Source organism: Tachypleus tridentatus, chromosome 8 (assembly GCF_004210375.1).
Source record: "Tachypleus tridentatus isolate NWPU-2018 chromosome 8, ASM421037v1, whole genome shotgun sequence".
NCBI classification, from domain to species: Eukaryota; Metazoa; Arthropoda; class Merostomata; order Xiphosura; family Limulidae; genus Tachypleus; species Tachypleus tridentatus.
Genome location: NC_134832.1, coordinates 38,553,421 through 38,576,267, shown reverse-complemented (window position 1 = coordinate 38,576,267; position 22,847 = coordinate 38,553,421). Strand labels below are relative to the sequence as shown.

The window sequence follows — 22,847 nt, the reverse complement described above, 5'->3', positions numbered from 1 at the left end:
ATGAAAAACAACATGAAACCATAACATAAAACTGTTGGTTTGGCATGAAGTGTGATTTCATTCAGTAATTAACTTTGTTTTCTTTTATGTGCCTCACTGTCACAAACCACCTGTGAAACAGCTTATTAGTTACAAGTTACATGCTGTGAATTCCTGAAGTTTATGATCATTTTTCAAACAAAGCTAATATGAATGTAAAATTATGACGTTTGCAAATTATTTTCATGTGCTGTAACAAAGAAAAAATGCAAAGTTTATTTTTACAATTAAGCTAATGATTGTTTTTTCTCTTGTTAAAGTATTAAAGATATGAGTTGTTTTGTACCACTTGTACTTTTATTGTTGCTTTTTCAGTTGCATCGTCGCTCAAGAGCTCTTACAAGATTTGCACGAAATTTAACCTCGGGCATCTTCACAATGAATTCTCTGACCTTGATGTCATACATAATGCCAATTGCAACTTCTTTTCTCTTTGATGCTTCCTATTCCAAACACAGCCATATTATTGATGCAGCAGTTGAAGTCATAGGAGCAATTTGCCTTTTCCTTCCTTGGCACCGCTATGAGAATGTACTACGTTTCTATTTGGGATTGCTGCCTAAAAATCTTGAATATCACAAAGTTGTAGTAAAGTAAATGAGATAAACTTTTTATTTAAATTACTTAATTAATTGTAATTTATAATGATAAAATATTAGTAACATTATCTCGATAAAAGAGTAAAGTTTGGGCTAGTATTATGCTTTAACTCTGAACATCAGATTAAAGATATTTTTTAGGCAGTTTAAAAGTTTGTACATTTTATTACTCAGTAATGTAAAAAAGACATTTACAAAGTCATATATATAACTGTTGTTCAGTTTGAGTATTTTAAATTAAAGTTTATGTACATATAGTAATTTCATAGGTTGTAAACAACAATAGCTGATAGGTATTGTGATTATTCATAAATTTTTTCATAAATTAAAATATTCATTGATGATTTGAAAGAGCATTTGGGGATGGCTTTTATCAATATGCTTGAAATGGAATGTTTAAAATAATTTGGATAAAATTTTTTTTGCTACTTTTTGTGTAGAAAATGCAAACTTTTGTTTAACAATTTGAAATGCAATTTATGACAACTTGTGTGTTTTTTACACAATATCTATTTTGCACTGTATGTGTGTGTGTGTGTGTGTGTGTGTGTGTGTGTGTGTGTGTATATATATATATATATATATGTAAAATATTATATATATATATATATACTTTTCCTACCAGGGTCACTGTTGCCATTTTGAATGCTTTTCACTTTGATTTATCTCAATCCCGTGGACTGAATGCTGAACTGAAGACAGAAATTAAAGAAGACAAAAACCAGAATGCTGAAACAGCAGATGATGGTATCATTTTTTTTTAAAGGATTTTTACCAATCTTCATTTTTTCTATATTTTTAACAAATTACTTGAGTGATTTTGTTATATAGCTGTCTGTGAACTCTTGTTTTGTTTTAAAGAGGAAATTAAAAAAAACTTCTGCTTCTGTTTCAGAAAGAAAATTAAGGTGAAATTTAAGTTGTGTATAAATTTTGTTAACACAAATCTAATACTGTATTATGTCAAATATTTAAATATGCTTTCATGAATTTAAAAGTGTTTGCTTCTACAAGTTAATTTCAAAGCTTATTATCTCTTAAAAGGAGATAATAAAGTTATGTAAAATATCCTATTTAAAATCACTTAAGTCTTTATGTACTGTTTGGTTGTTAGAAGAATTCCAACTATCAAAGTAATTTTGATATATTTATAGCATAATCAGTGATGTCGAGAAACCCACTTGTTGAGAAATTTATATGCAAAAACAGCTCGTTTGGGTTGAGAAAATATTTTACATAGAAGAGCGAACAACGTTTCGAACTTCTTCAGTCATCGTCAGGTTCACAAAGAAAGAGGTAACTGAGCGGAAGCTGACCACATGTTTGAAAGGGGTTGTGTAACTGTGTGTCGAAATGTAGAGGGCGGTATTAGATGTTTGAATATATAATTTTATTTATTTTATTATATTAAAATAGGTATAAAGGCATTCCTTTATATTGGTTTATTTTGGGTTTAAGTTGTTGTATAAGTAAGGCTTCTTTAATTTTGCATTTGTTTATGTTTGTTTCTTTATTTAGTATCTGAGTGTTTTCTATGGTTATGTTGTGTTCAAGTTCGAAAACGTGTGAAGGTGACTTTTTATGTTCTTTGAATCTGGTTTCCATTTTTCTACTTGTTTCCCCAATATAGAAGTCGTGGCAGTTATCACATTGTATTTTATAAATAATGTTGGTGTGGTGTTTGTCAGTGTAGTTTTTACATAGTATAGACCTCAGTTTTGTGCCTGGTTTTTGAATAAATTTGGTATTAACTGGAATGTCATATTTTGTTACTAATTTTGCCAAATGTTGGTTATTTGTTTGCGATGTCAGGAATATATGGTATACAGCAGTATATGGTTTCGTGATTTTTTGATTCGTGAGCTGTATTTACTTTAGTTGGTTGATTTTGCTTTCTGTCTAGGTGTGTGCTTATAATGTTTTCTACGGTTTGTGGAAGAAGCTTATTGATGTTGATGAAGTATTGTTTTATTTTGTCTAATTCATCGTTAATTTTATCTGGTGAGCATAGTTTTATGGCTGTGTTTATTTGGTTTCTTAGTATGTTCAGTTTTTGCTTTGTTTCTTGTGCTGAGTCCCAAGGAATGTATAGTCCAGTATGGGTGATTTTTCGGTTATTTGCCAAATAACCAACATTTGGCAAAAATTAGTAACAAAATATGACATTCCAGTTAATACCAAATTTATTCAAAAACCAGGCACAAAACTGAGGTCTATACTATGTAAAAACTACACTGACAAACACCACACCAACATTATTTATAAAATACAATGTGATAACTGCCACGACTTCTATATTGGAGAAACAAGTAGAAAAATGGAAACCAGATTCAAAGAACATAAAAAGTCACCTTCACACGTTTTCGAACACTGCAAGTCAAATAAACACAACATAACCATAGAAAACACTCAAATACTAAATAAAGAAACAAACATAAACAAACGCAAAATTAAAGAAGCCTTACTTATACAACAACTTAAACCCAAAATAAACCAATATAAAGGAACGCCTTTATACCTATTTTAATATAATAAAATAAATAAAATTATATATTCAAACATCTAATACCGCCCTCTACATTTCGACACACAGTTACACAACCCATTTCAAACATGTGGTCAGCTTCCGCTCAGTTACCTCTTTCTTTGTGAACCTGACAATGACCGAAGAAGGTCGAAACGTTGTTCGCTCTTCCATGTAAAATATTTTCTCAACCCAAACGAGCCGTTTTTGCATATAAATATTTATAACATAATATCCTAGTATTAAAATTTTGTAAAGTATATTATTTTTTGCTTAACAAATTGATATAATATTTGTTCTTGGTTAATGAAATATTTAAGAATCAGACAAACACAAGTTATTGGATGTAAAATTTTATCATAGTAATTTAAAATCATAATATCAAAGGCCTTACTTTATATTTTAGTGCTTTAATCATGTTTTTGCTATTTACATTTAGTTTCTCATACTGGTATACCTCCCACACAAGAAACTGATTCTAGTAACAAAGAAAGTAACCAAGTAAACGAATTTCAAAAAGAACTCATGGATGAAGAAATGGCTACTAAAATTCACCACAGTATTGCCAGGAGTTTGCTACCTCAACTTCATCGTTGTTTAACACAAAAGGTACAGTAACTGTTGAGTAGTATTTTATGCAGTTATGATATCTATAAAATGATAAAGAAAATGTTTTTTATTTGTGAAACATTTTATTGTATATAATTTCATTACTTCTCTTAACCCATAATTGCAAACAATATTTTAATGCAAAAAGTTGTTACAAGATAGCTATCCAGCTTCAACAGTACATGTCCTGATTTTTAATAGCTCATCAGTGGTATTATTGTAAAATTTTTAAACATGTAAAATAATTAGCATATTATTTCTTTAAAAATAGTAACAGTAAATCTTTGTTTTGCCAAAAGTAAAGACTAAAATATAAAAATTATTCTCATATTAGCTACATCCATAGTAAAGGAAAGCTATTTTATATCTCTTTTAAGAATAGAATTTAGATCTGATGAAAGACATCAAACTTGTTTACATTTGGCTTACTAATATTTTTTAACCCTTTTGACTTGGGAAAGTATGAGAATTTCATTTATGCAACAATATGTTTTGTAACTCTGAGATTTAACATATCCTTAAAAAAAATTGGTAATATTTTTTAAAGATTGTATATTTTGTGCACAAAGAATGATTTTATCTTAATTAATTGCTTCTGCTTTATTATTTATCTGACGTAGTTATTTGCACTTAGTCTCTCAACGGTTTAAGTGCAAGATTATTTTCATTTTAAGTGTAAAAATACTTTTATTCATCTTATAGTTTTCATATTTTATTTGATTAATATCTAGAATATCCTAAGTGAATATCAGAATATTTTTTTATTAAAGGTTTACATATTTTCTTTATAATGTCAACATACAGTGTAATAAAATGTTTAAAATTAGGAAATAAGGGAAAATGTACATATTTTTTAATTTAAAAAAAATATTTAAAGATCTTTTGGTTACTATACACTTATAATTTCAAGCAATTTATTTTTTACGTACATTTAATTTTTTTGTTTTCCTTTCTTGTCCTTTACTTTTTATTACTCATCTCAGCACAAGTCACTGGTGCTCTTGGGGTGTAAATACAGTACCTTCAGCAGAGATACACTAGCCTTCAACAAAATTATCTTCTCCTTGTGTAAGATCTTAAGCTTGAAAAATTATGCAAAATGTGATGTATATTTAAAAAATGTTTACACCCTTCAGTTATGCGTCTTAAAACATAAATAATACATAATTAACTAAGGTGTAAAAGTAAGGTTTAAATATAGTTTAACTACCTCTCTGTAACTATAACATATTTAGCTAAGAAAAAAACTAAGTGCTATTGGGGATCAAGTAGCCAACAATACTATGAGCACTTAAATCTACCAGATGATGACAACTCTATGCAAATTTCAAAATAACTGGCAGTGGTTTATAGTGTAAACTAAGCTCTTTCTAATGGCTATGTGTGTGTACCAACTACATGCATGTTACAAAGTTCAAATAAAACTATAGCAGGTGGGCATGGCACTTGTCAGGGTTTAACATAATTTATTACTTGTTTTTACTCCATTTGGCAAGAGATCATGTCAATAATGCAAGTTAATGTACTTAATTGTCTAGAAATACATCTGAAAGACTAGCATATTCTGAGTCAAGATAGGGAGTGTGGAAATTAATAATTTTCACAGCTTGTAGGCCATATGAAAATACAGAATTGAAGTTATGTATTTTTTAAAGGTTTCTTTTAAAATAAATGAATTAAAACATAGAGAACATAAACCTTAGAATCATAACATACATTGTAATGTTAATTTTACTCACATACATTAATTATCAGTAAAGTTGTGAAATTAAATTTGAATACTACTCGGTAATTTGTGCAGAAAAGTGTTTAAAGAGATAGCCATTGGGGTTAATGGATAGATTTGTGGTCAGTTAAAACAAATTAGCCGTGTGTATGACTTTTTTTTTATAATCAATGTTAAAGCCAAACTAGTATTCTTTTATCAAAAACATAAAGTTTATATGTGATGAAAAATATATTGGTTTTAAACTTTTAAATTTCAAAGTTAGTGACTTCTTTATTCAAATGAAAAGAAACGTATGTCTGATAGAATTAGAATTTAAAACAGGTCTATTGTTTCTTAATACATTAAAGTTATGGAGTATTTATGTACATGTATCTAGGGATGAAACTTTAAGGTATTATTAATAAACCTGCTCTGCAAAACATCAACCAAATGCTAGGATTTCTTCTTAACATGGGTTCCATTTCTACCATTTTCAAAGCTAAGTTACAAGGGAAGTGTTATCAAAATTAGATCTTTACAGATTAAACCTGTTTGTTTTTTCAATATCACATTTGTCTTTGGAATTTCGAATAAAAAATCTAGTTCATTGTTATATGATATGTACTTAAACAAGACTGAATTAATTATTTTAAAAATTTCAATGTGATATTGTTGTGCATTAATTATATATTAACTAGCATATTGTCTAAACAGACTCGTAGTGATGAGGAACATAAACTGGCTAGACGCTCATTCCCAGAAGATGAGGAAATATTGAGAGTTCCAATAGCCATTGCTATGGTCAAATTATTACAAGTATTGCCTCATGGAATGCTAGAACAAAACCTTCCTGGGTTAGTATTTGTCTGTAATAAATATATAGTTTCTGTTCATTTAAAATATACTTAGTATTTACATTGGTTATGCTTACAAGTAAATTAAAACAAAAAATGTTCGAATAAACAACCTTCTTGGTAACCTGGTAATGAGACATTGTTTTGATCCATTTTCACAAAGACACGTGAAAATGGATCAAAATTTCACCTGCTTACCATTTTTCCTGATTGCCTCAAGCAGGAGAAAAATACATTTTGTCACTTGATATCTTAAACAAATTAATAAAGAAAGAAATTTATAATTATACATTTGTATAATTTTTCTCTGTTAACTGTATTTGAATTAATTATGTACTAACTATGAAATTAACTGTTTTTAGAAACTTTGAGCCTAAAAAGTTTTAATTGTAAGGTTAAAACTATGACATTGGTGAGTTCAGATGATTTTAACAGCAGTAATTTATATGGTCTTTGAATGAATGTATCATAAATATAAAAATCAAAGATTCATTATTGTTGACCTTGAATTATTCCAAAAGCACAATTGGTGGTGTTTTATTTCATTCAAAACACACACCTACACAGCTATTTGTCATAACAAATGTGTGTAAATGGTCAATTGTAATTAAACCATGATGTTTTATAGTTGCCAAACAGAAACTTTTGTTTACCATTGTCTTTCACTTTGTTTTCCTGTGTAATACTTTTAAAAGTAGGTTTTTTTTAATAAAAACTGCTGATTTTTTACTTTATATGTGAATTACAAAAGGGGTCTTTATGGAATGAGTTTTAGTATAAGTTAAAATGCAAATTAATGTAATTACAAAAGAAAAATTATTTGTATTAACTCAAGTTCTTTATGTGAAAGTATGGTTTTAATTTGAATGCAATGCTTGAAATACTGAAGGTATTTTTAAATCTAAATTATTCAAATACTATATGTTTTAGGATTTACTATATATTATATGAATTTTGATGAGAAATATTAATTAGTAAATTCATACCTGTATATGGGTAGTTTTTTTTCCAAAACATTTATACTAGCTTTATGAACTTTAAGCTCAAATCATTCCAGAAAGCATTTAAAAGAGGTTTACCGGTATTCTTCAGTAAATCTTGTGTACATATATTTTGTAAATCTTATGAAATTCATTATATTGTTATGATAGTGCTGTATTATATATAATACATAATCAGTTCCTAATACATGGTAAATTATTTATATATGTGAGTATTTACTAGTAAATATTTCATTTGAAAGTATCTTTAGTCTTTAACCCTGTGATTATGGGTACCCCCTTTACTAAGCATGTTTAATTAAGTGATCAATGTGTACCATTAAAAGTTCAAAACTTTATTTTTATATTATTTAAGTTTCAATTCCATTATTTCAAAAGAAAGCCTGCAAAAAATTCTTAAAATTTAGTTTGATGCACTTTTCAAAAAAAAAATTTAACTTTTGAACTTTGTACCTTGAATTTGACTTGACGTGTACAAAATTTTCTATGTATAGAAAGAATCTGGATTAACTGTACTGTTTACACATTCTTCTATCAAGCTGTTTGGACGTGTTCAAAGAGAAGAGAAATAAATTTCTCTGAACTCTTGACAAATTCCATGCCTACTTTTTTACACAGAGTTGCAATTTCTCAGCCAATTATATTTAGTTTAATTAGATGTTTATAACCAGTGGGAAGAGCACTTTTTGAAACATGTTACTGCTAACAGTTACTTTAATATTGGTGTGAAGAATTTCATAAAGAACTAGCACTGTTGTCGCTTGTTCTTGCAACTTCAGTATTATTTCTCATCAGAAAATACACTAGTTATATAAACAGTTGCATTTTGTTTAGGTTGTAGTTTTATATTTTCTTTAATAATGTGTTGTTTGTGTTTTAAGATACATGTTTGAAATTATTAATATTTTTTTTAAATATTGATCATCTTGGTGTGCCATTCTATTGATGGCTAAAGTTTCTCAGCCATTTATACTGTAATATTTGCTGGGAATACTCATGGATATGTGTTGCTATGAAAAACTAAAAATATTGCAGGACATGAGTGGAAAATCAAACATTAAAAGTAAATTATATCTGAAAAGTTAAAGACATTCAATTAAAAATGTAACCAATAGAAGGTATTTAAAGGCTATTTGATGAAAATTGAAAGGTATGTGCACATTTGTTTTTTAAGTATTGCATTGCACTATACATTAATGATAATAACTAGAATGGGTGACATGTTAAAGAAAATAGACCATGAAAATAAACATTTATTTAACTGATGCTATTCATTTTAGAAGGTTCTAGAAATTATGGAAATGAAATATGAAATCTATAAGATGAAGAAAGTATTTTTATATTTATCATGAAAATCATCTTGGATTCAAACAATTCAGAGTTTAAGTGCAAATAACTACAACAAATAAGTAACAAATTTTATTGGCAATAATTGTTAAACATAATCTCATTCTTGATATACAAAATATTTGTAATTTTTAAGAATATCTTACCATTTTTTATAAATTAAAAAAGGTCAGATTTATAAATGTTGTTTCACTGTGTATCATTCTTCATGTGAGCTATGCTTATTATGTACCATCCCACCTTCATTGGCATACCTATATGTACACTGTACTATAAGGAGTAAAAAATTGCTGACTGAACAACTGATGCATTAAGCACAGATGTACTGGATAGCTGATAGATTACAAGCCAGGTTTATGTTTGTTAGGTCAATTGCAAGAAAATGTCTTAATTTCTCTGTCTTTTAAGATTACTGTTTTCTGAATTGATAGAATGTTTGATCTGATTGAACAATTCAGGTCCAAGCTAAAATGTTACAAAATGTAGCTTCAATAGCAACATTAGTGAGATATTGCAATGAGAAGTGAACATGGGGAAAAATATGTAAGCAAACTGATAGAAAAAGAAACATTATTCTGATATTAAACTTTGGCCAGAGTTACACTTAATATAGAGCTATAAGATGATATCTTCAAGACAAACCAACTAACTCTTGATGGTAAGAAACCCACATGAAATTAAAATATGTCTCAGAACAGCTGGTATGAGCATTAACACTTTTATTGATGAGCAGAGAACAATGTTTCAACCTTCCTAGGCCATCTTCAGGTTAATAACAGCACCAATTTCTTACTTATCCTTTCTACATCTAAATGATATTAATGAAATCTCAAGTTAAAATATTGAGACAGTATTTGGGGTAAGAAAGGTAGTATTGTAATTGATTTCATTTGTTTTTTACTCTTAGATTGTTTTTGAAGATTTGTAACCTTTTAAAATCACGAACAGAAAGTATTCGAGAAATCACACGTGAAACCTTGCTTAAAATTATGCAGTCATTAGGCCCACAGTACTTTTGGTTTTTGCTACGAGAAATGCAAGGTGTAATGAAGAAAGGATATCAGGTATGTAAAATGTCTTTGTGAATCATAGTATTTCAAATGAATGAAAAGTGTCTATAGAAATATATTTAATTATTTGAAAGTCCTTGAGTATCTGGGTATTGTTAAGTCTATTCAACTTCTTTAGGTATTGTTTTATGCCAATTCTATCATTATGTGTATGTGCGTGTGTTTATATATATCAGAATTTGAAATACGAGCTTAAAATGTTACATTTTCAGGTATGGTAAAAATTCCACTTACCAAAAGTTTAGCATAAAAAATCAAAACTTATTTTTCAATGGAAATTGAACTAATGGAGTAAAATTATTTCACATTTAATTCATTTTATTTTTGTCCCCCTCTAGTACAGCAGTAAGTCTATGGATTTACAACTTTAAAATCAGGGGTACAATTCCCCTTGGTGGGCTCAGCAGATAGTCTGATGTGGCTTTGCTGTAAGAAAACGCACACACACACATTTTATTTTTTCCTGTTTTTGAATTTTGCAGAGAAGAATATGATAGGTGGTTGCAGAATCTCAAAAATAATTTTATTGCAAACCCATTTGGAGTTTATTAAAGGAAAATATATTTCAGTATTGAACTAAAAGTATGTGAAATTTTTGGAAAGTTTATATTCAAAATGTAAATTCATATTAAGAGTTAATAGTAGTTTTCTAAGATTTCATTATAAGTGCATAACTCTAGTGATGCTGATTGAAAGCACTAATAATATGCATAAGGGTTTGAAACTTATGTTTCAGTACTTTACTAGTTAATATCAAAATGTGAAGAAGGTACACCTAAACCTCAATATAACGTGTTTCTATACAATGCAATTTCAGACATAACACTTAATGTTTGTAGACCCCATTTTTTAGAATGAAGAAGCACAAACAACAGCAGTTTCTTACTTAAGCGATATAACAAGAAGCATTTTAAAAAAACACAAACCTATTTCTGTGGTAGTTTGGTTAATTTTAAATAATGTAATGGATAAATTGAAAGCCAGTGTAAAATTAAAATAATTCATTTCTGAACAGTCATCAAAAGTGAGTTCAGTTTTTCTTAACTTAATTAACCTTTGATTGATCACTTCTGTAACCATTGCTTCATCTATCTTGTGATTATCTGCAGCTCATATCAAATGATAATCAACTTTTTGGAAATTTTATATTTTTACAAGCCCTACATTTCACAGTTGCACTGTATAATCATTGTTTTTCCTGTGCACAAAGGTAAGGTTTATATAATAATAATAAAAAACATCAGTGATCACTGACCCACCATTCCTATGTTCTATAAACTATATGATTGTTCTTTGCAAGTTATATTCCTCCCCCTCCATTCAGGCTTTACAGCAATATGGTCATGTCATTACCAGAATGCAAATGAAAACTATGGAAACTGAAAGATAGTATTAATTGAGATGTTTAAACTAAAAACTTCAATTAAGCAGTAGTGGCCCTTGAGCTAGGCAAGGAAGTGTGGAACAAGGAAGAAGCAAAAACTGTATGAAGCACTTTAAGATCAGGAAGAGAGTGAAGCACTACAGCATAAGCTTAAGGGATGAGAATTTTAAAGGCTTTACTCTTGAAGAAGTCATTGCAACTAATCATAACCAAGAGTTGCTTGACCATTAATGACATCTATTTTGTGTTTGAGCATCTGTCAGTAAGTAACATTCTGAATAGTGTCACCAACAAGATGTAGATTCTTCTTGGGTCATTGGAGAACAATGGAGAAGAGGAAGAGGGCCAAGATAATCTACCAGAGCCTTCACCAAAAGCTGCTAAAGTGCTGAAAGCTTAATAAGTTGAATTAAAGTGGCTAGAGGATAAAGATGTAGATTGGTTTAATGTTTTGTAATTGCTTTTACTAACATTGAACATTTTTAGTTGTAAAGGTTTTTTTTTTGTTTTAGGTGCAGGTATTTAATTGGGAATTTGAACTACCATGATTGTATTCTTAAGGCATGGCATTATATCATGTTTTTCATATTTCTTAATTAAAACATTATTATCAGTATACACATAAATGTTTCTGATTTCTTCCAGAGGTAAAGTAAATTGAAGATATAATTTAATTTCCTTTCTTCATTATACAGTAAAACCTGTCTAAGGCAGAATTGCATGTGACTGAATAAAATTTCTGGCTTAAGCATGTTTTCCAGGTTAGATAGTGAACATGCACTTCCTTAATTATATATAATTTTTGACTTAAGGGAAGTAAGACATTTGTGAATAAAATTATTATACTGTTTATACCATATTTATTAGAATAAGAACAAAAATAATTCAAAATATACATAAGTACACAAAATCTTAATCAAATACTTTGAAGAAAGTGTCCAATTTCAACTGTTTCATTTTTTAATGGGCTTTCTCATGCAGTTAAAAGAGAATGCCAATTCTACAGTCTTTTCATGAAGTTCATTTTCCCCCTTCATTCTTGCATACAATTTGATAGCTTTAATATAACTTACACTTGCGATAAAGTAGTAATTTCCTCACTATATTTTCCATTTTGTTCATCTTTTGAATCTCTCACATTGTTACCATCTTGTGATTCTATTGTGGATTTTAAATCAGTTTCATCAGTTTCTGTTAAAACATTCTTGGCAGCATTCACAAAACTTTCCCTGTTCACAGAATCATCTGCATCAATCTTCTCAATCAGAGTTTGGATTTCACTAGAATCATCATAACAAACAACTTCTCCACGGTATCCACCATTATTAAGAATAAATCCACAGTTTTGAAAGCACATTATTACGCATTTGATTGAATGACATTAAAATGTAATTGTATCTAATATGTCAATTTTCATGGTCATTTCATATGCCCTCTTACAGTCATCCATGTTTCCAATAATATGCTGAAGCATCAAATTTCTTTTTTTCACTTTTATACACTGTATAATTACATTATCTAGTGGCTGTAGAACTGATGTTGTACATAGAGGTAGACTAAATGAACATTAAGCTGAATTTTTGGGTGACAAGTTGCATTATCTAGGGAAAGTAGAATATTCCTATTTTCTTGTTCCATTCTTTTGTTTAATTTGTTCAAAAATTCATCCAATATAGCACTTGCCATCCATGCTTTATTATTTGCTTTCTATTCCACAGGAAGCTGATTCTTTGTTAAATTTTTGAAACAATGCAGATTTTCACTTTTACTTATTACCCATGGCTTCTCTAGTTTTCCATCAGTAAATGTGACCAAAAGTACAGTCAGTCGTTGTTTCAAATAGTGACCTCCAGAATAATGATGGCAGAAAAAAGAACAGAATATATTTAACCAATATTTACTGTAAGAAAATGTCCGAGAATTTATCAATATTAAAACAAACTATTAATCAAACAAGAATTTATTAATATTTAAAGAAATTATTAATTAAATAATAAATTAATATTTAATTAAAACATTTTTTCCACCTTACTCAGGTTCTAATTCTACTTGTTGATAGATGAGGAAGGTGAAAGATAGTTTTCTGTCCACATTATGCAGGTTGTGCCATATAGAGGACCTTCTGTAAGAGAAATCTTAAGATAATTTTGCAAACTTTTGATATTTTTGGCTTGTACAGGTTTCCACCTTATGCAGTTTCTCGCTTAGACAGGTTTTTACTGTATTATTCCGAAACTTATTTTTATTCCCATGTGTGAGCAGGGCCTTGTAACCCCAAATGGGGTAAGATGGAACCAAGGATCTTGGAATATTAAAGATTATCCTCCTATATTATATGGTAGATAATTGTTGGATGCAGTTGACTACTTTATGTTGAGATTTACTAATAGTATTTTAAAGAATTATCAAGAACATATCACAAACAATATACTTCTGATAGTGATGATGATACTTTCAGTGTACTCAGAAAGAGAAAGAAGTGTTTTGTTTTGTTTTCTTTATATGTATTGTATGTGAGTAAATTGAAACCACCAAGTAAAAATGTCAAAGAAGTCCAATGACCATTATCTGCAAAGGTATCAGAGTTAATGTGTCGCCACAATACTTGGTGACAACAGAATGGCAACTGTTGTTATCATGTCCATAAATAAAAAAAGTATGAAGGGGCTGTGTACATATACCAACTGTTATAAAAAGTAAGGTAATGAATCTTATTTCATAATACACAAGTGTTTCAGTAAATCATTAGCTGTAAAATTGATTAAATGAGGGTCATTCCATGTAAAATCATCCAGGGGGCTACAGGTGACCCCCACAGAATGCCTTGAAAAAAATCACATGTGCTCATCTATGCATATAATGAAAAATTGCCAAAGATTAGATCAATATTTCTAATAGTTTCTGATTTACAGCCCTGAAAATTTTAGTCTTTTTTTTCTTCTTTTTTTTGGCGAATTCATTTTCAGGCAACTTTGGCTGCTTAAAGCTGCAAGAGTAATGGTGGTAGAAGGCTGACATTTGTTACACTGACTGAATTAATTTCACAGAGTGTTAAAGATATGCAAACTCAAATTCATCACAAACTGTAATAAGTGATAAGATGACTGAAGGATTAAATGAGATCACAAAAAACAGATGGATCTGTATTGGAAACATTGCTCATGCATTGAATGTTAGTTTTTTAACCTGTGAAAACTGAAAATAAAACAGTTGGATTTATGACATTTAACTGATCTGTTTTGAAGTACACAGACCAATGAAGGTAATATGTTGTTTTACAAAGACTATATTATGCAATGATGCTTGGTTGCCTGTTTCCTTTACATCATTGGTTTACATTTCACTGTCAGGAAAAAATTCCAAATGCTATTTCATACTGCACCCTTCATTATGCTGTGTAACTCTGAATTAAAATTTATTAACTTGAGCTGAATACTGTATTAATCATAAATTGTAAGAAAGTTGTTCTGCCTGTTATATAAACACAAATTCTTAAATTGCAGAAGTAACCATAAATATAATTTAAAACATTGTTATTTTTGATACCTAATATGCATTTTCAGTAACATGAGCATAACCTCTCTCTATACATAAATTTGTAAGAGTGAAATGTATGTAATTTTTTGTACAATTATGACTAGAATATATTTTACTAAGCTCTTAGAAATAAATTATTTTTGTTTGTATGATAACCTTAAAATCAACAAAATGACAATAAATAAGTAATTTTTAATATATTCATTAGTTGTTGAAGTTTAACACATAGTATTTACTTTTAAACCACATCTGACCAAGTCAATAATTATTGTAAAGTACATTATTTTTATTCAGGTTGAATGTAATTCTCAAGAGCATCTCCAGTCTGTTTACCTTATTTTGCTAGAATGTAATGTAGTGTTAATATTAACATTTATTTTATAGTTTCCATTATTGTATTTTATAACTTTGCACTTTGATACTAATTACAGCCATTTTTTCAGAACAGAAATTAATTTTCATCGTTAAGTTACATGTAGGTGTGGATTATTATTGCATTGCTATTCAGCTCACACTACTTTGATTATTACATCTGAAAAACTTGGTTTATTGATTACAGCAATTTAATCAGTTGTATCAAGTAACAGTTCAAAGGAATTTCAACAATAGCTTTCATATATTTACCTTGGAGATCTACTTTCTATCACATACTCCTAAAATGCACTCCACATATTGGGTCTGTGGATCCTATTATAAGAGTGATGGTCAAATCCCACTTTCATACAAGTGTTTTTAAACAAATCAATCAAATCCTATCTAATTATTTATTTTCAAGAGAAAAGAAGTTCAGAGATCTTAACCTGACCTTGTACAATAACCTTTTCGTCTCAGGTATCCTTCTAGTGGCCATACTCTGAACCATTTTCAACAAATCAGTGTCCTTTTCTGATGTAAGAAGCCCAAGACTGCACACAATACTCTAAATGTGGCATAATCTTTGACATCTTCAAACCTGTAATTAGTGTTTCTGTAGACATACTGCTTGGAGGCATAAGAGAGTTATCAACTAAAACACCCAAGATCCTTTTCTTTCATAACACTGTTAAGGTTATTTCCATCAATATTATGCTTATTTTTCAAGAGTGATGTCCATCATGCATTATTTTGCATTTATTATAATTAAAAGCCTTCCTTATTTCCTATTTTCTTTTTGACCTTTTATCGTCCTCTAACTCCCATCATTGCAGTACATTTAAATTGTACCAGTAAGAAACATGTGTGTCTTGAATATTTAAGAATGTATTTTTAAATAATTTTCTACATTTGATCAGTATCTCCTATTAATTCAGTTGCCCAATTCACACCATATAATTGTTGTCTCATCTTTTCAGATTTTGAAATTTTGAACCAATATCTCATTATTCCTTATCTCCATGTGTAATGAAATATCAAATCTAATTGAGCAATAATTATTTGCACATATATGTTCCCAAATTTCAACACTATCAATCATTTTTATTTGAAGTTAACAATTCTAAAATAGCATTGTTTCTAGTAGGGTTCTTAACTAATTGTTGAAGGAAACCACCTTGAAAATTTTCTAAAACCTCTCACCTTCATGATTTGACTCTGACATTTTCCAATTTATATATCTAAAATTAAAATCTTCCGTAATTGTAACCTCATTGACAGTCGAAGTATATATATCCTTGAAGAGATTTTTCAATTTCATCAGGTAGTATGTAACAAGTTCTAGCTAAGGCCTGCTTCTTTTATAATTACTAGCAGAAACCAAAATAGATTCAACCTCATTACTATTAGCTTTGGTATTCTCAATTTCAATAGTCTGTAAGTCACACTTTACACACAAATCCACTTCTCCCTTCCGTTTTATTACTCTATCCCTATTATACAACCAATTACCTTGTATTTCAAAGAAATTTCTTTCATCATGAATATCTATATTTGACAAATTTTCAGTTATTTCCATTATTATCAAAATCACCTGTTCTGCCCAATGTGTTCTAAGGTTATCCATTTTATTTCTTATGCTTATAACATTATAATAACAGTTTAGCCTACCATTAAAACTACATTTTTTTCCTTCTTTTCACACTGTATCCCTCTTCACATCTTATTTTTCATCATTATTTTGACTGTCTAATCCTGGTTTAAAGTTGCCTTTACATTTGAATTAATAACCTTTACAAACAAGTCAATCCCTACCATATTTAAATATTAACCAGCCATTCCAAAAAAACTCCATTCTCTTGTTGAACTAATACCATAAATTCAACCAGCCAGCCTGTTCTTCCTTACATATTAACCTCAGCCTAGTATTCTGCCCTAGTGAACTACTTATAATTTCATTTCCATACTTAAGTCTTTGTAGCATATCTAGCAAAATTAAGTTATTATGGCCCTTTCTTTTTAAATGCCTTTATTAATGTCTTGTACTAAACAATTAACTCTACCCTACCTCATATCGTTAGCCTCTATATATACTACAAAGAAGATATCACTTGCTGTGTTAGTTATATTCTCCATCCCAGTCTCTGAATAACTTAATCTTCCCTCTTTCTCCCTGTTCAATTCATAAACTTTCTTATCCACTTGACATTCCAAAGGATCTCCAATAACCTCCTTATGTTTTTCATATCCATTTGTTCCTTTCATTATCCTTCCCTAGAAGGATGTAGAAGTTCATCATCTACATAAGTTATAGGCTGAAATCTGTTCTTTACTAAATTGTACTATTTATAATTCAATCTATCACCACTAGCCACAGTATTAGTGCTTCCAGTCTCTCTATAGTCATCATTAGCTCTTGTATTATTTGCCTATAAAAGCTCACTTTCCTCTCCAAGTCCTGCTGATACCTCCCACAGTTTACTCTTATTCTTTTTCACCATACATATCCAACACAGAAACTCTACATCCATATTGTACAACTGCAATGCTAACTTACTTTAATGTGCAAAATTTATTCAGTGTTTAATAAAAGCTCTTTATGCTTATGTCATTATTGAAAGCTTAATTTTGGTACAATTTATTTAACTCTTGTTAATTATCTATTGTTATTGTAATAATTAAAAATATTGTTAAAAGTGAACTCTTTTTAGGGTAATGTTTGTGCTTAATAAAACTGGCTTACTAAAATTATGAGATCATTTCTAATCATGACACTTGCCTATTGTAATGATTAGTATTTGGCCTTTTCGTATATGAATGAAACATGTTACCATTAAGAGTTTGTGATACAAATGACTAAATGTTACTTCAGTATTAATGTACTTATATTTAGTTTATTTTCATTGTGAAAAATATATTGTTTTTTACTTTCAACTGAAAATTCTTATACAAATATTTGAAATTTAATGTCTTTTTTTTTTTTCCTTTTAGATTCATGTCTTAACATACACTGTTAATGTAGTTCTCACAAACCTCATCCCTCATCTGAAGACAGGTGATCTGGATTCATGTCTAAGAACACTTACTGATGTAAGTTAATTTCCAAAATTTATTTATTGAAAATATAAACCAATGGAAAATGTGTGTGTAAAATCAGTTTAACTTTGGAAAATATTTGTGTTCATGACTGTAATATGAATATAAATGTTTATTGTTAAATCCAATATTTGTTTTTGCCCTGATTGTTTAGAAGTACAATATGTGTGTGTGTATAAATAATACTTGAACAGTGAAGCAAAATAAGAATGAAAGACTGAAAATCCAAACTAGTAATAAATGACATTAAAACAAAAAGGCTTGTGTAAAGTCTAAAAATTTAGTTACAGTGATCTTAGTGGGTAGTGGTTTGGAGTTATACTAGTTAGTATAGTTAACTTGGCTGTATCTTTATAATTCTGTACTAATATAATTTATTTTATATACTGTACTGCTAATTAAGTCATATTACTGTATTATCATCATGGAAACGGGAATGCCAACCTCAGGAGGTAAGTTTATCTTACTTACCTCCAAGAGGTAGTATATTATTTCTTTTTTTTATTCTTTTACTTTAGAGAGATTTCACCTTCTCACAACTGTCTACAGGATGAATGGGGATACATATGTATAACATTGTGGACTTGAGCACCCATGTCTCACTCTCTTAACTTTTATTTCTTTTAATGATTTTATTTTCATTTTATGAATTTCTTCATGTGAGACTAGCAAACAGAGAATAAGATTGATAAACAGTGTGTGTCTTATCTTTACCTTCAAAACCCAGACCACATTTTATATTCTACATTACAACCTGTACTCTGGGGTCTTTGTTATTTATCCAACATCTTTAATTTAATTTTGTGTTTTTGTTTGTGCTAAGTTTTTTCATATATATAATATATACACATATATGTTTTAGTTTTTTGTAAAGTTAGTTTAGAGTTTGAAATATTTTCCCATCTTTTATGACTTTGAGATGTAAGTAAATGTGTATATATCTTTGTGTTTTGTTTTTACGTTCCAATAAGAGTTTTTATGTAATTCATTTATATACAGAGGTGTACAGAAAAGTAGCCTCTTGAAAATGTTGTTTATGTTTTTATCAAATACTGGTAAAATATGTAAAAACTATATGTTCTTAAAACACATTCAAAGAGATCTGTTGAAATATCTCAAATCGAAAGTTAACTCTGGCTTTTGTAAATACCTAAAGTTTTCATGACTTTAGTTACATATTATCAAACAAAGTATTGTGGTTAGTGTTTGGACTCAATTTTTATAAACAAAGAAGTATAAAAAATGGCAGTTACTTGGTTTGGCTGTATAACAAAATTCCTTTAAGAAAAGCATAAAAAAAACTTGCTTCAGCTATTGTTTGATTACTTTTAAATAACAAAATAGCTAAACCAAAAACCAGTGTACAGTTAGAATAATTCTTTTTTCTTAACAATTGCAGTAGTCAATCTGATCTTTCTTAGCCTAATTAGCATTTGATTGGTCACTTTGATAGCTGTTGATTCATTATTTTCCTGACTTCCTGCAGCCCAAATCAAAATGATATTCATTTTCTTTGGTATATTATTCCATACCTTATTTTTATCACCACATGTTAGCATGGCCTTGTTACCCAGTAGGTAGGATGAAATCAATGAGATGGCTTATTGATTATCCATGCTCTAATGCAGACTTGTGTATAATGTGGTTGAGTGCTGTTAGGTCTACATTGAATACGAGGTCTGTTAATAAAATACGTGGACTAACGTCATAAAACAAAATGTACTTTATTTAGAAGTTACAGGTCTGGGACCCCTTCAAAGTACTCTCCTCCCCAACGCACACACTTATCCCAACGGTGTTTCCACTTGTTGAAACAGTCCTGGTACGCTTCTTTTGTAATGTCCTCCAGCTCCTTCGTCGCGTTTGCCTTAATCTCGGGAATCGTCTCAAATTATCTTCCTTTCAAGGGTCTTTTGAGTTTGGGGAACAAGAAAAAATCGCAAGGAGCAAGGTCAGGTGAGTAGGGGGATGGGGAAGAACAGTGATCGAGTGTTTGGCCAAAAACTCACGAGTTCTGAGGGCTGAATTTCACAGCAACGTGGTGCATCTTCAATTTTTCGGTCAAAATCTCTTAACAAGATCCAACTGATATCCCACACACTTTAGCAAGCTCCCTGACAGTCAGACGTCGATTTGCCCGCACCAGGGTGTTGATTTTGTCGACGTGTGGGTCGTCAGTTGACGTGGAAGGACGTCCAGGACGCTCATCATCTTCAATGGACTGTCGACCATCCTTAAAACGTTCATGCTACTTGAAACATGCCGTACGCTTCATAGCAACATCACCGTAAGCCGTGTTAAGCATAGCAAAAGTTTCAGTCTCAGATTTTCCAAGTTTAACACAAAATTTCACAGCAAGTCGTTGCTCCTTCAGGTCATTCATTCTGAAATCTGCCAAAGGAAAAAATCGCACTTCACTTAAAACTGCGTAGCTAATACACAAATGGAGATATCTGCAATCAGGAAATGGCGTCGTAATTAGCTGATGTGTGCAAACCTAGCGACACCAAGCGGATTCCCCTGGAACCAACTGGAGCCGCGCAATTCAAACAGTCCACGTATTTTTTGAACAGCCCTCGTATAATAGTCATGTTGTAATGAATATTATCATAGTTAATGTAGGAACCTCTTCCACAGTTTCATGAAATTATACTTTAGCCAGTTTTGTGTAGGAAGTCAAGATGTATATTATATAGATTGATGGTCAAATATGTATGTAATTTTGCTCTTATTGAAGTACATTTTCCATTTCTTAATTTTTAGATTTGCAATGGAGAGTTGTTTGGTGATGTAGCTGAAGAGAAAGAAGTTGCCAAAATTACAGGAAAGTTGAAAGAAGCCAGAACCAGCAAGACCTATAATATGTACCACATTATGGGACAATTTGTTTCAGAAAAATTTATTGCCAACCTAGTACTTCCTTTAAAGGATGTAAGTTCATAAAATAAAACATTTTAATCAGAAACTTTACCACCCATTTTATATAGTTTTCATGAAGTTTTAATTTTTTTTTAATTGTATATTTATGGATTTTGTTTTGTTTAATTATCAATATTTTACTTTCTTTAATTCAGCAAAATGTACAAGTAAAGATTGATTAAAACTTCATATAGTTGTTGATGAATAAACTATGTAATAATACTTTTTGACAACCATTTGTTGACTATATAATACAAGTCACAATGTAATGACTGGAATAGTCATGAATTTCACCCTTCCATAACTGATGTAGATAATAAATATTTATTCAGGTATACTCCCATATTTCCTTGCAGCTTCTATATGTCATTAATCTTATTTGATTTAACCATATCTCTCAAGGCTGTACACTTATGCTTAGCCTTTTATAGAGATGAAGTCTACATACTGCAACCTTTTTCTGAAGCATGGTCTATGTTGTATGTGTTTGTGTATGGAGTTCTTGAAAGGTAGCCTATTCAAAAGGCAATACAAAAATCTGTGCATTTGATTCTTCTTAAGTTGGACTATGATTTAAAAAATGTAAATCTTGTGAGATACCCAACTTTCTTTATTTCACTTTGGTATTTAAGACAGGTATTTCCAGAGGTCTGTCTCTTGATCTTTCCCATATTCTTGATTTACTCAGCCAAAGCAGTCACAGAATACTAAAGAACAACCATGGTCAACTTTGATAAAAAAGTAATAATTTTTTGTGTTTCAAACTATACTTGTGTGTTTGCTTGTTTTCCGTCAGTGTCTATGTGTTCAATTTGTTCCTTTCTTAACATCCTTGAGCCTGCTTTTTACAAACTAAGTATCTGTGGACCAGAATACCAAAGCAAAACTTTTTAACTAAATATTTAATAATACTTTTTTACAACATTATTTTTATGACAAACATTTGACAGTGTTTGTTGGTGACATAGTGGTGGATATGTGATAATATTGTATTACTGTTGTAAAAACAAAATGTCAAATTCAGAGGAATCACCAAAACTTCAGAAATCAGAATCTGATCCCATGTATCATGGCTACATTGTGTTGTGTAGCTGTTGTTCATCTATTAGATACCTTTTTTTATATATATCAATGTTAACATTGTTTTTTTGAAAAATCCAACAGGAGTAAATCAGTTTTTAAAATTCCCTCTTCACATGGGCATTAAAAGCCTCAAACATGATATAATGACTCCTAATGACTACTTCTAACTTGAAATATTAGCAAATTAACTTCATCTGCTTTGGGGCTGTAATATAATCTAAACCAGACTTCACTAATATTCCCACATCAACTAGTAGCTTCAGCTTTGACTTTATGCCTAGCAGTAGAACTGTAGTTTAACATGAAATTACATAACACTCTCGTGGAATCCAAATAAACAAGGGTGTCCAAATTCTTTAGTTCTGTAGCAGCTTAATTGTTAATTGTGGGCTGAATAATATTTTGCAATAATATTATCTACACTAGATAACTTAATATCTAAAACTACACTGACTGTTATGTTAAAGCTAACGCCTAGTCCTAAACTTTAGTAATTATGGTGACACCAGTTAATTAGATTTATTTCTTATTTATTTTGGATTAAGAGAACAATTAAAGTATCAGAACAATTAACTAATGAGTGTTCCTATTTGAAATGAACAGAAACTTTAAAATGTAAGCCCATTAGCCACACAGTCTGGTGTCATGCTACATATTGACATACTCTAATTTAGAGTTACTTGGGTAACTGTGCTTCTTCAATACTTTTGTCAAGGCTAAACTGTG

General features: G+C 29.8%; 1 protein-coding gene across 3 annotated transcripts in view; it reads left to right on the top strand.

Annotated features, from left to right (window-relative positions):
• LOC143222206 (small subunit processome component 20 homolog) overlaps positions 1 to 22,847 on the top strand; it is a 187,109-nt gene that overhangs the window by 126,914 nt on the left and 37,348 nt on the right. For all 3 annotated transcript variants that reach the window (XR_013012094.1, XM_076448333.1, XM_076448334.1), the window contains 7 exons: positions 355 to 632; positions 1,264 to 1,385; positions 3,602 to 3,771; positions 6,194 to 6,333; positions 9,589 to 9,745; positions 18,015 to 18,113; positions 20,883 to 21,050. Coding sequence is in view for 2 of the 3 variants with exons in the window: in XM_076448333.1 (XP_076304448.1) it covers positions 355 to 632; positions 1,264 to 1,385; positions 3,602 to 3,771; positions 6,194 to 6,333; positions 9,589 to 9,745; positions 18,015 to 18,113; positions 20,883 to 21,050 (1,134 nt within the window). In the remaining variant the exon portion in view is untranslated. The remainder of the gene's footprint in view (positions 1 to 354; positions 633 to 1,263; positions 1,386 to 3,601; positions 3,772 to 6,193; positions 6,334 to 9,588; positions 9,746 to 18,014; positions 18,114 to 20,882; positions 21,051 to 22,847) is intronic.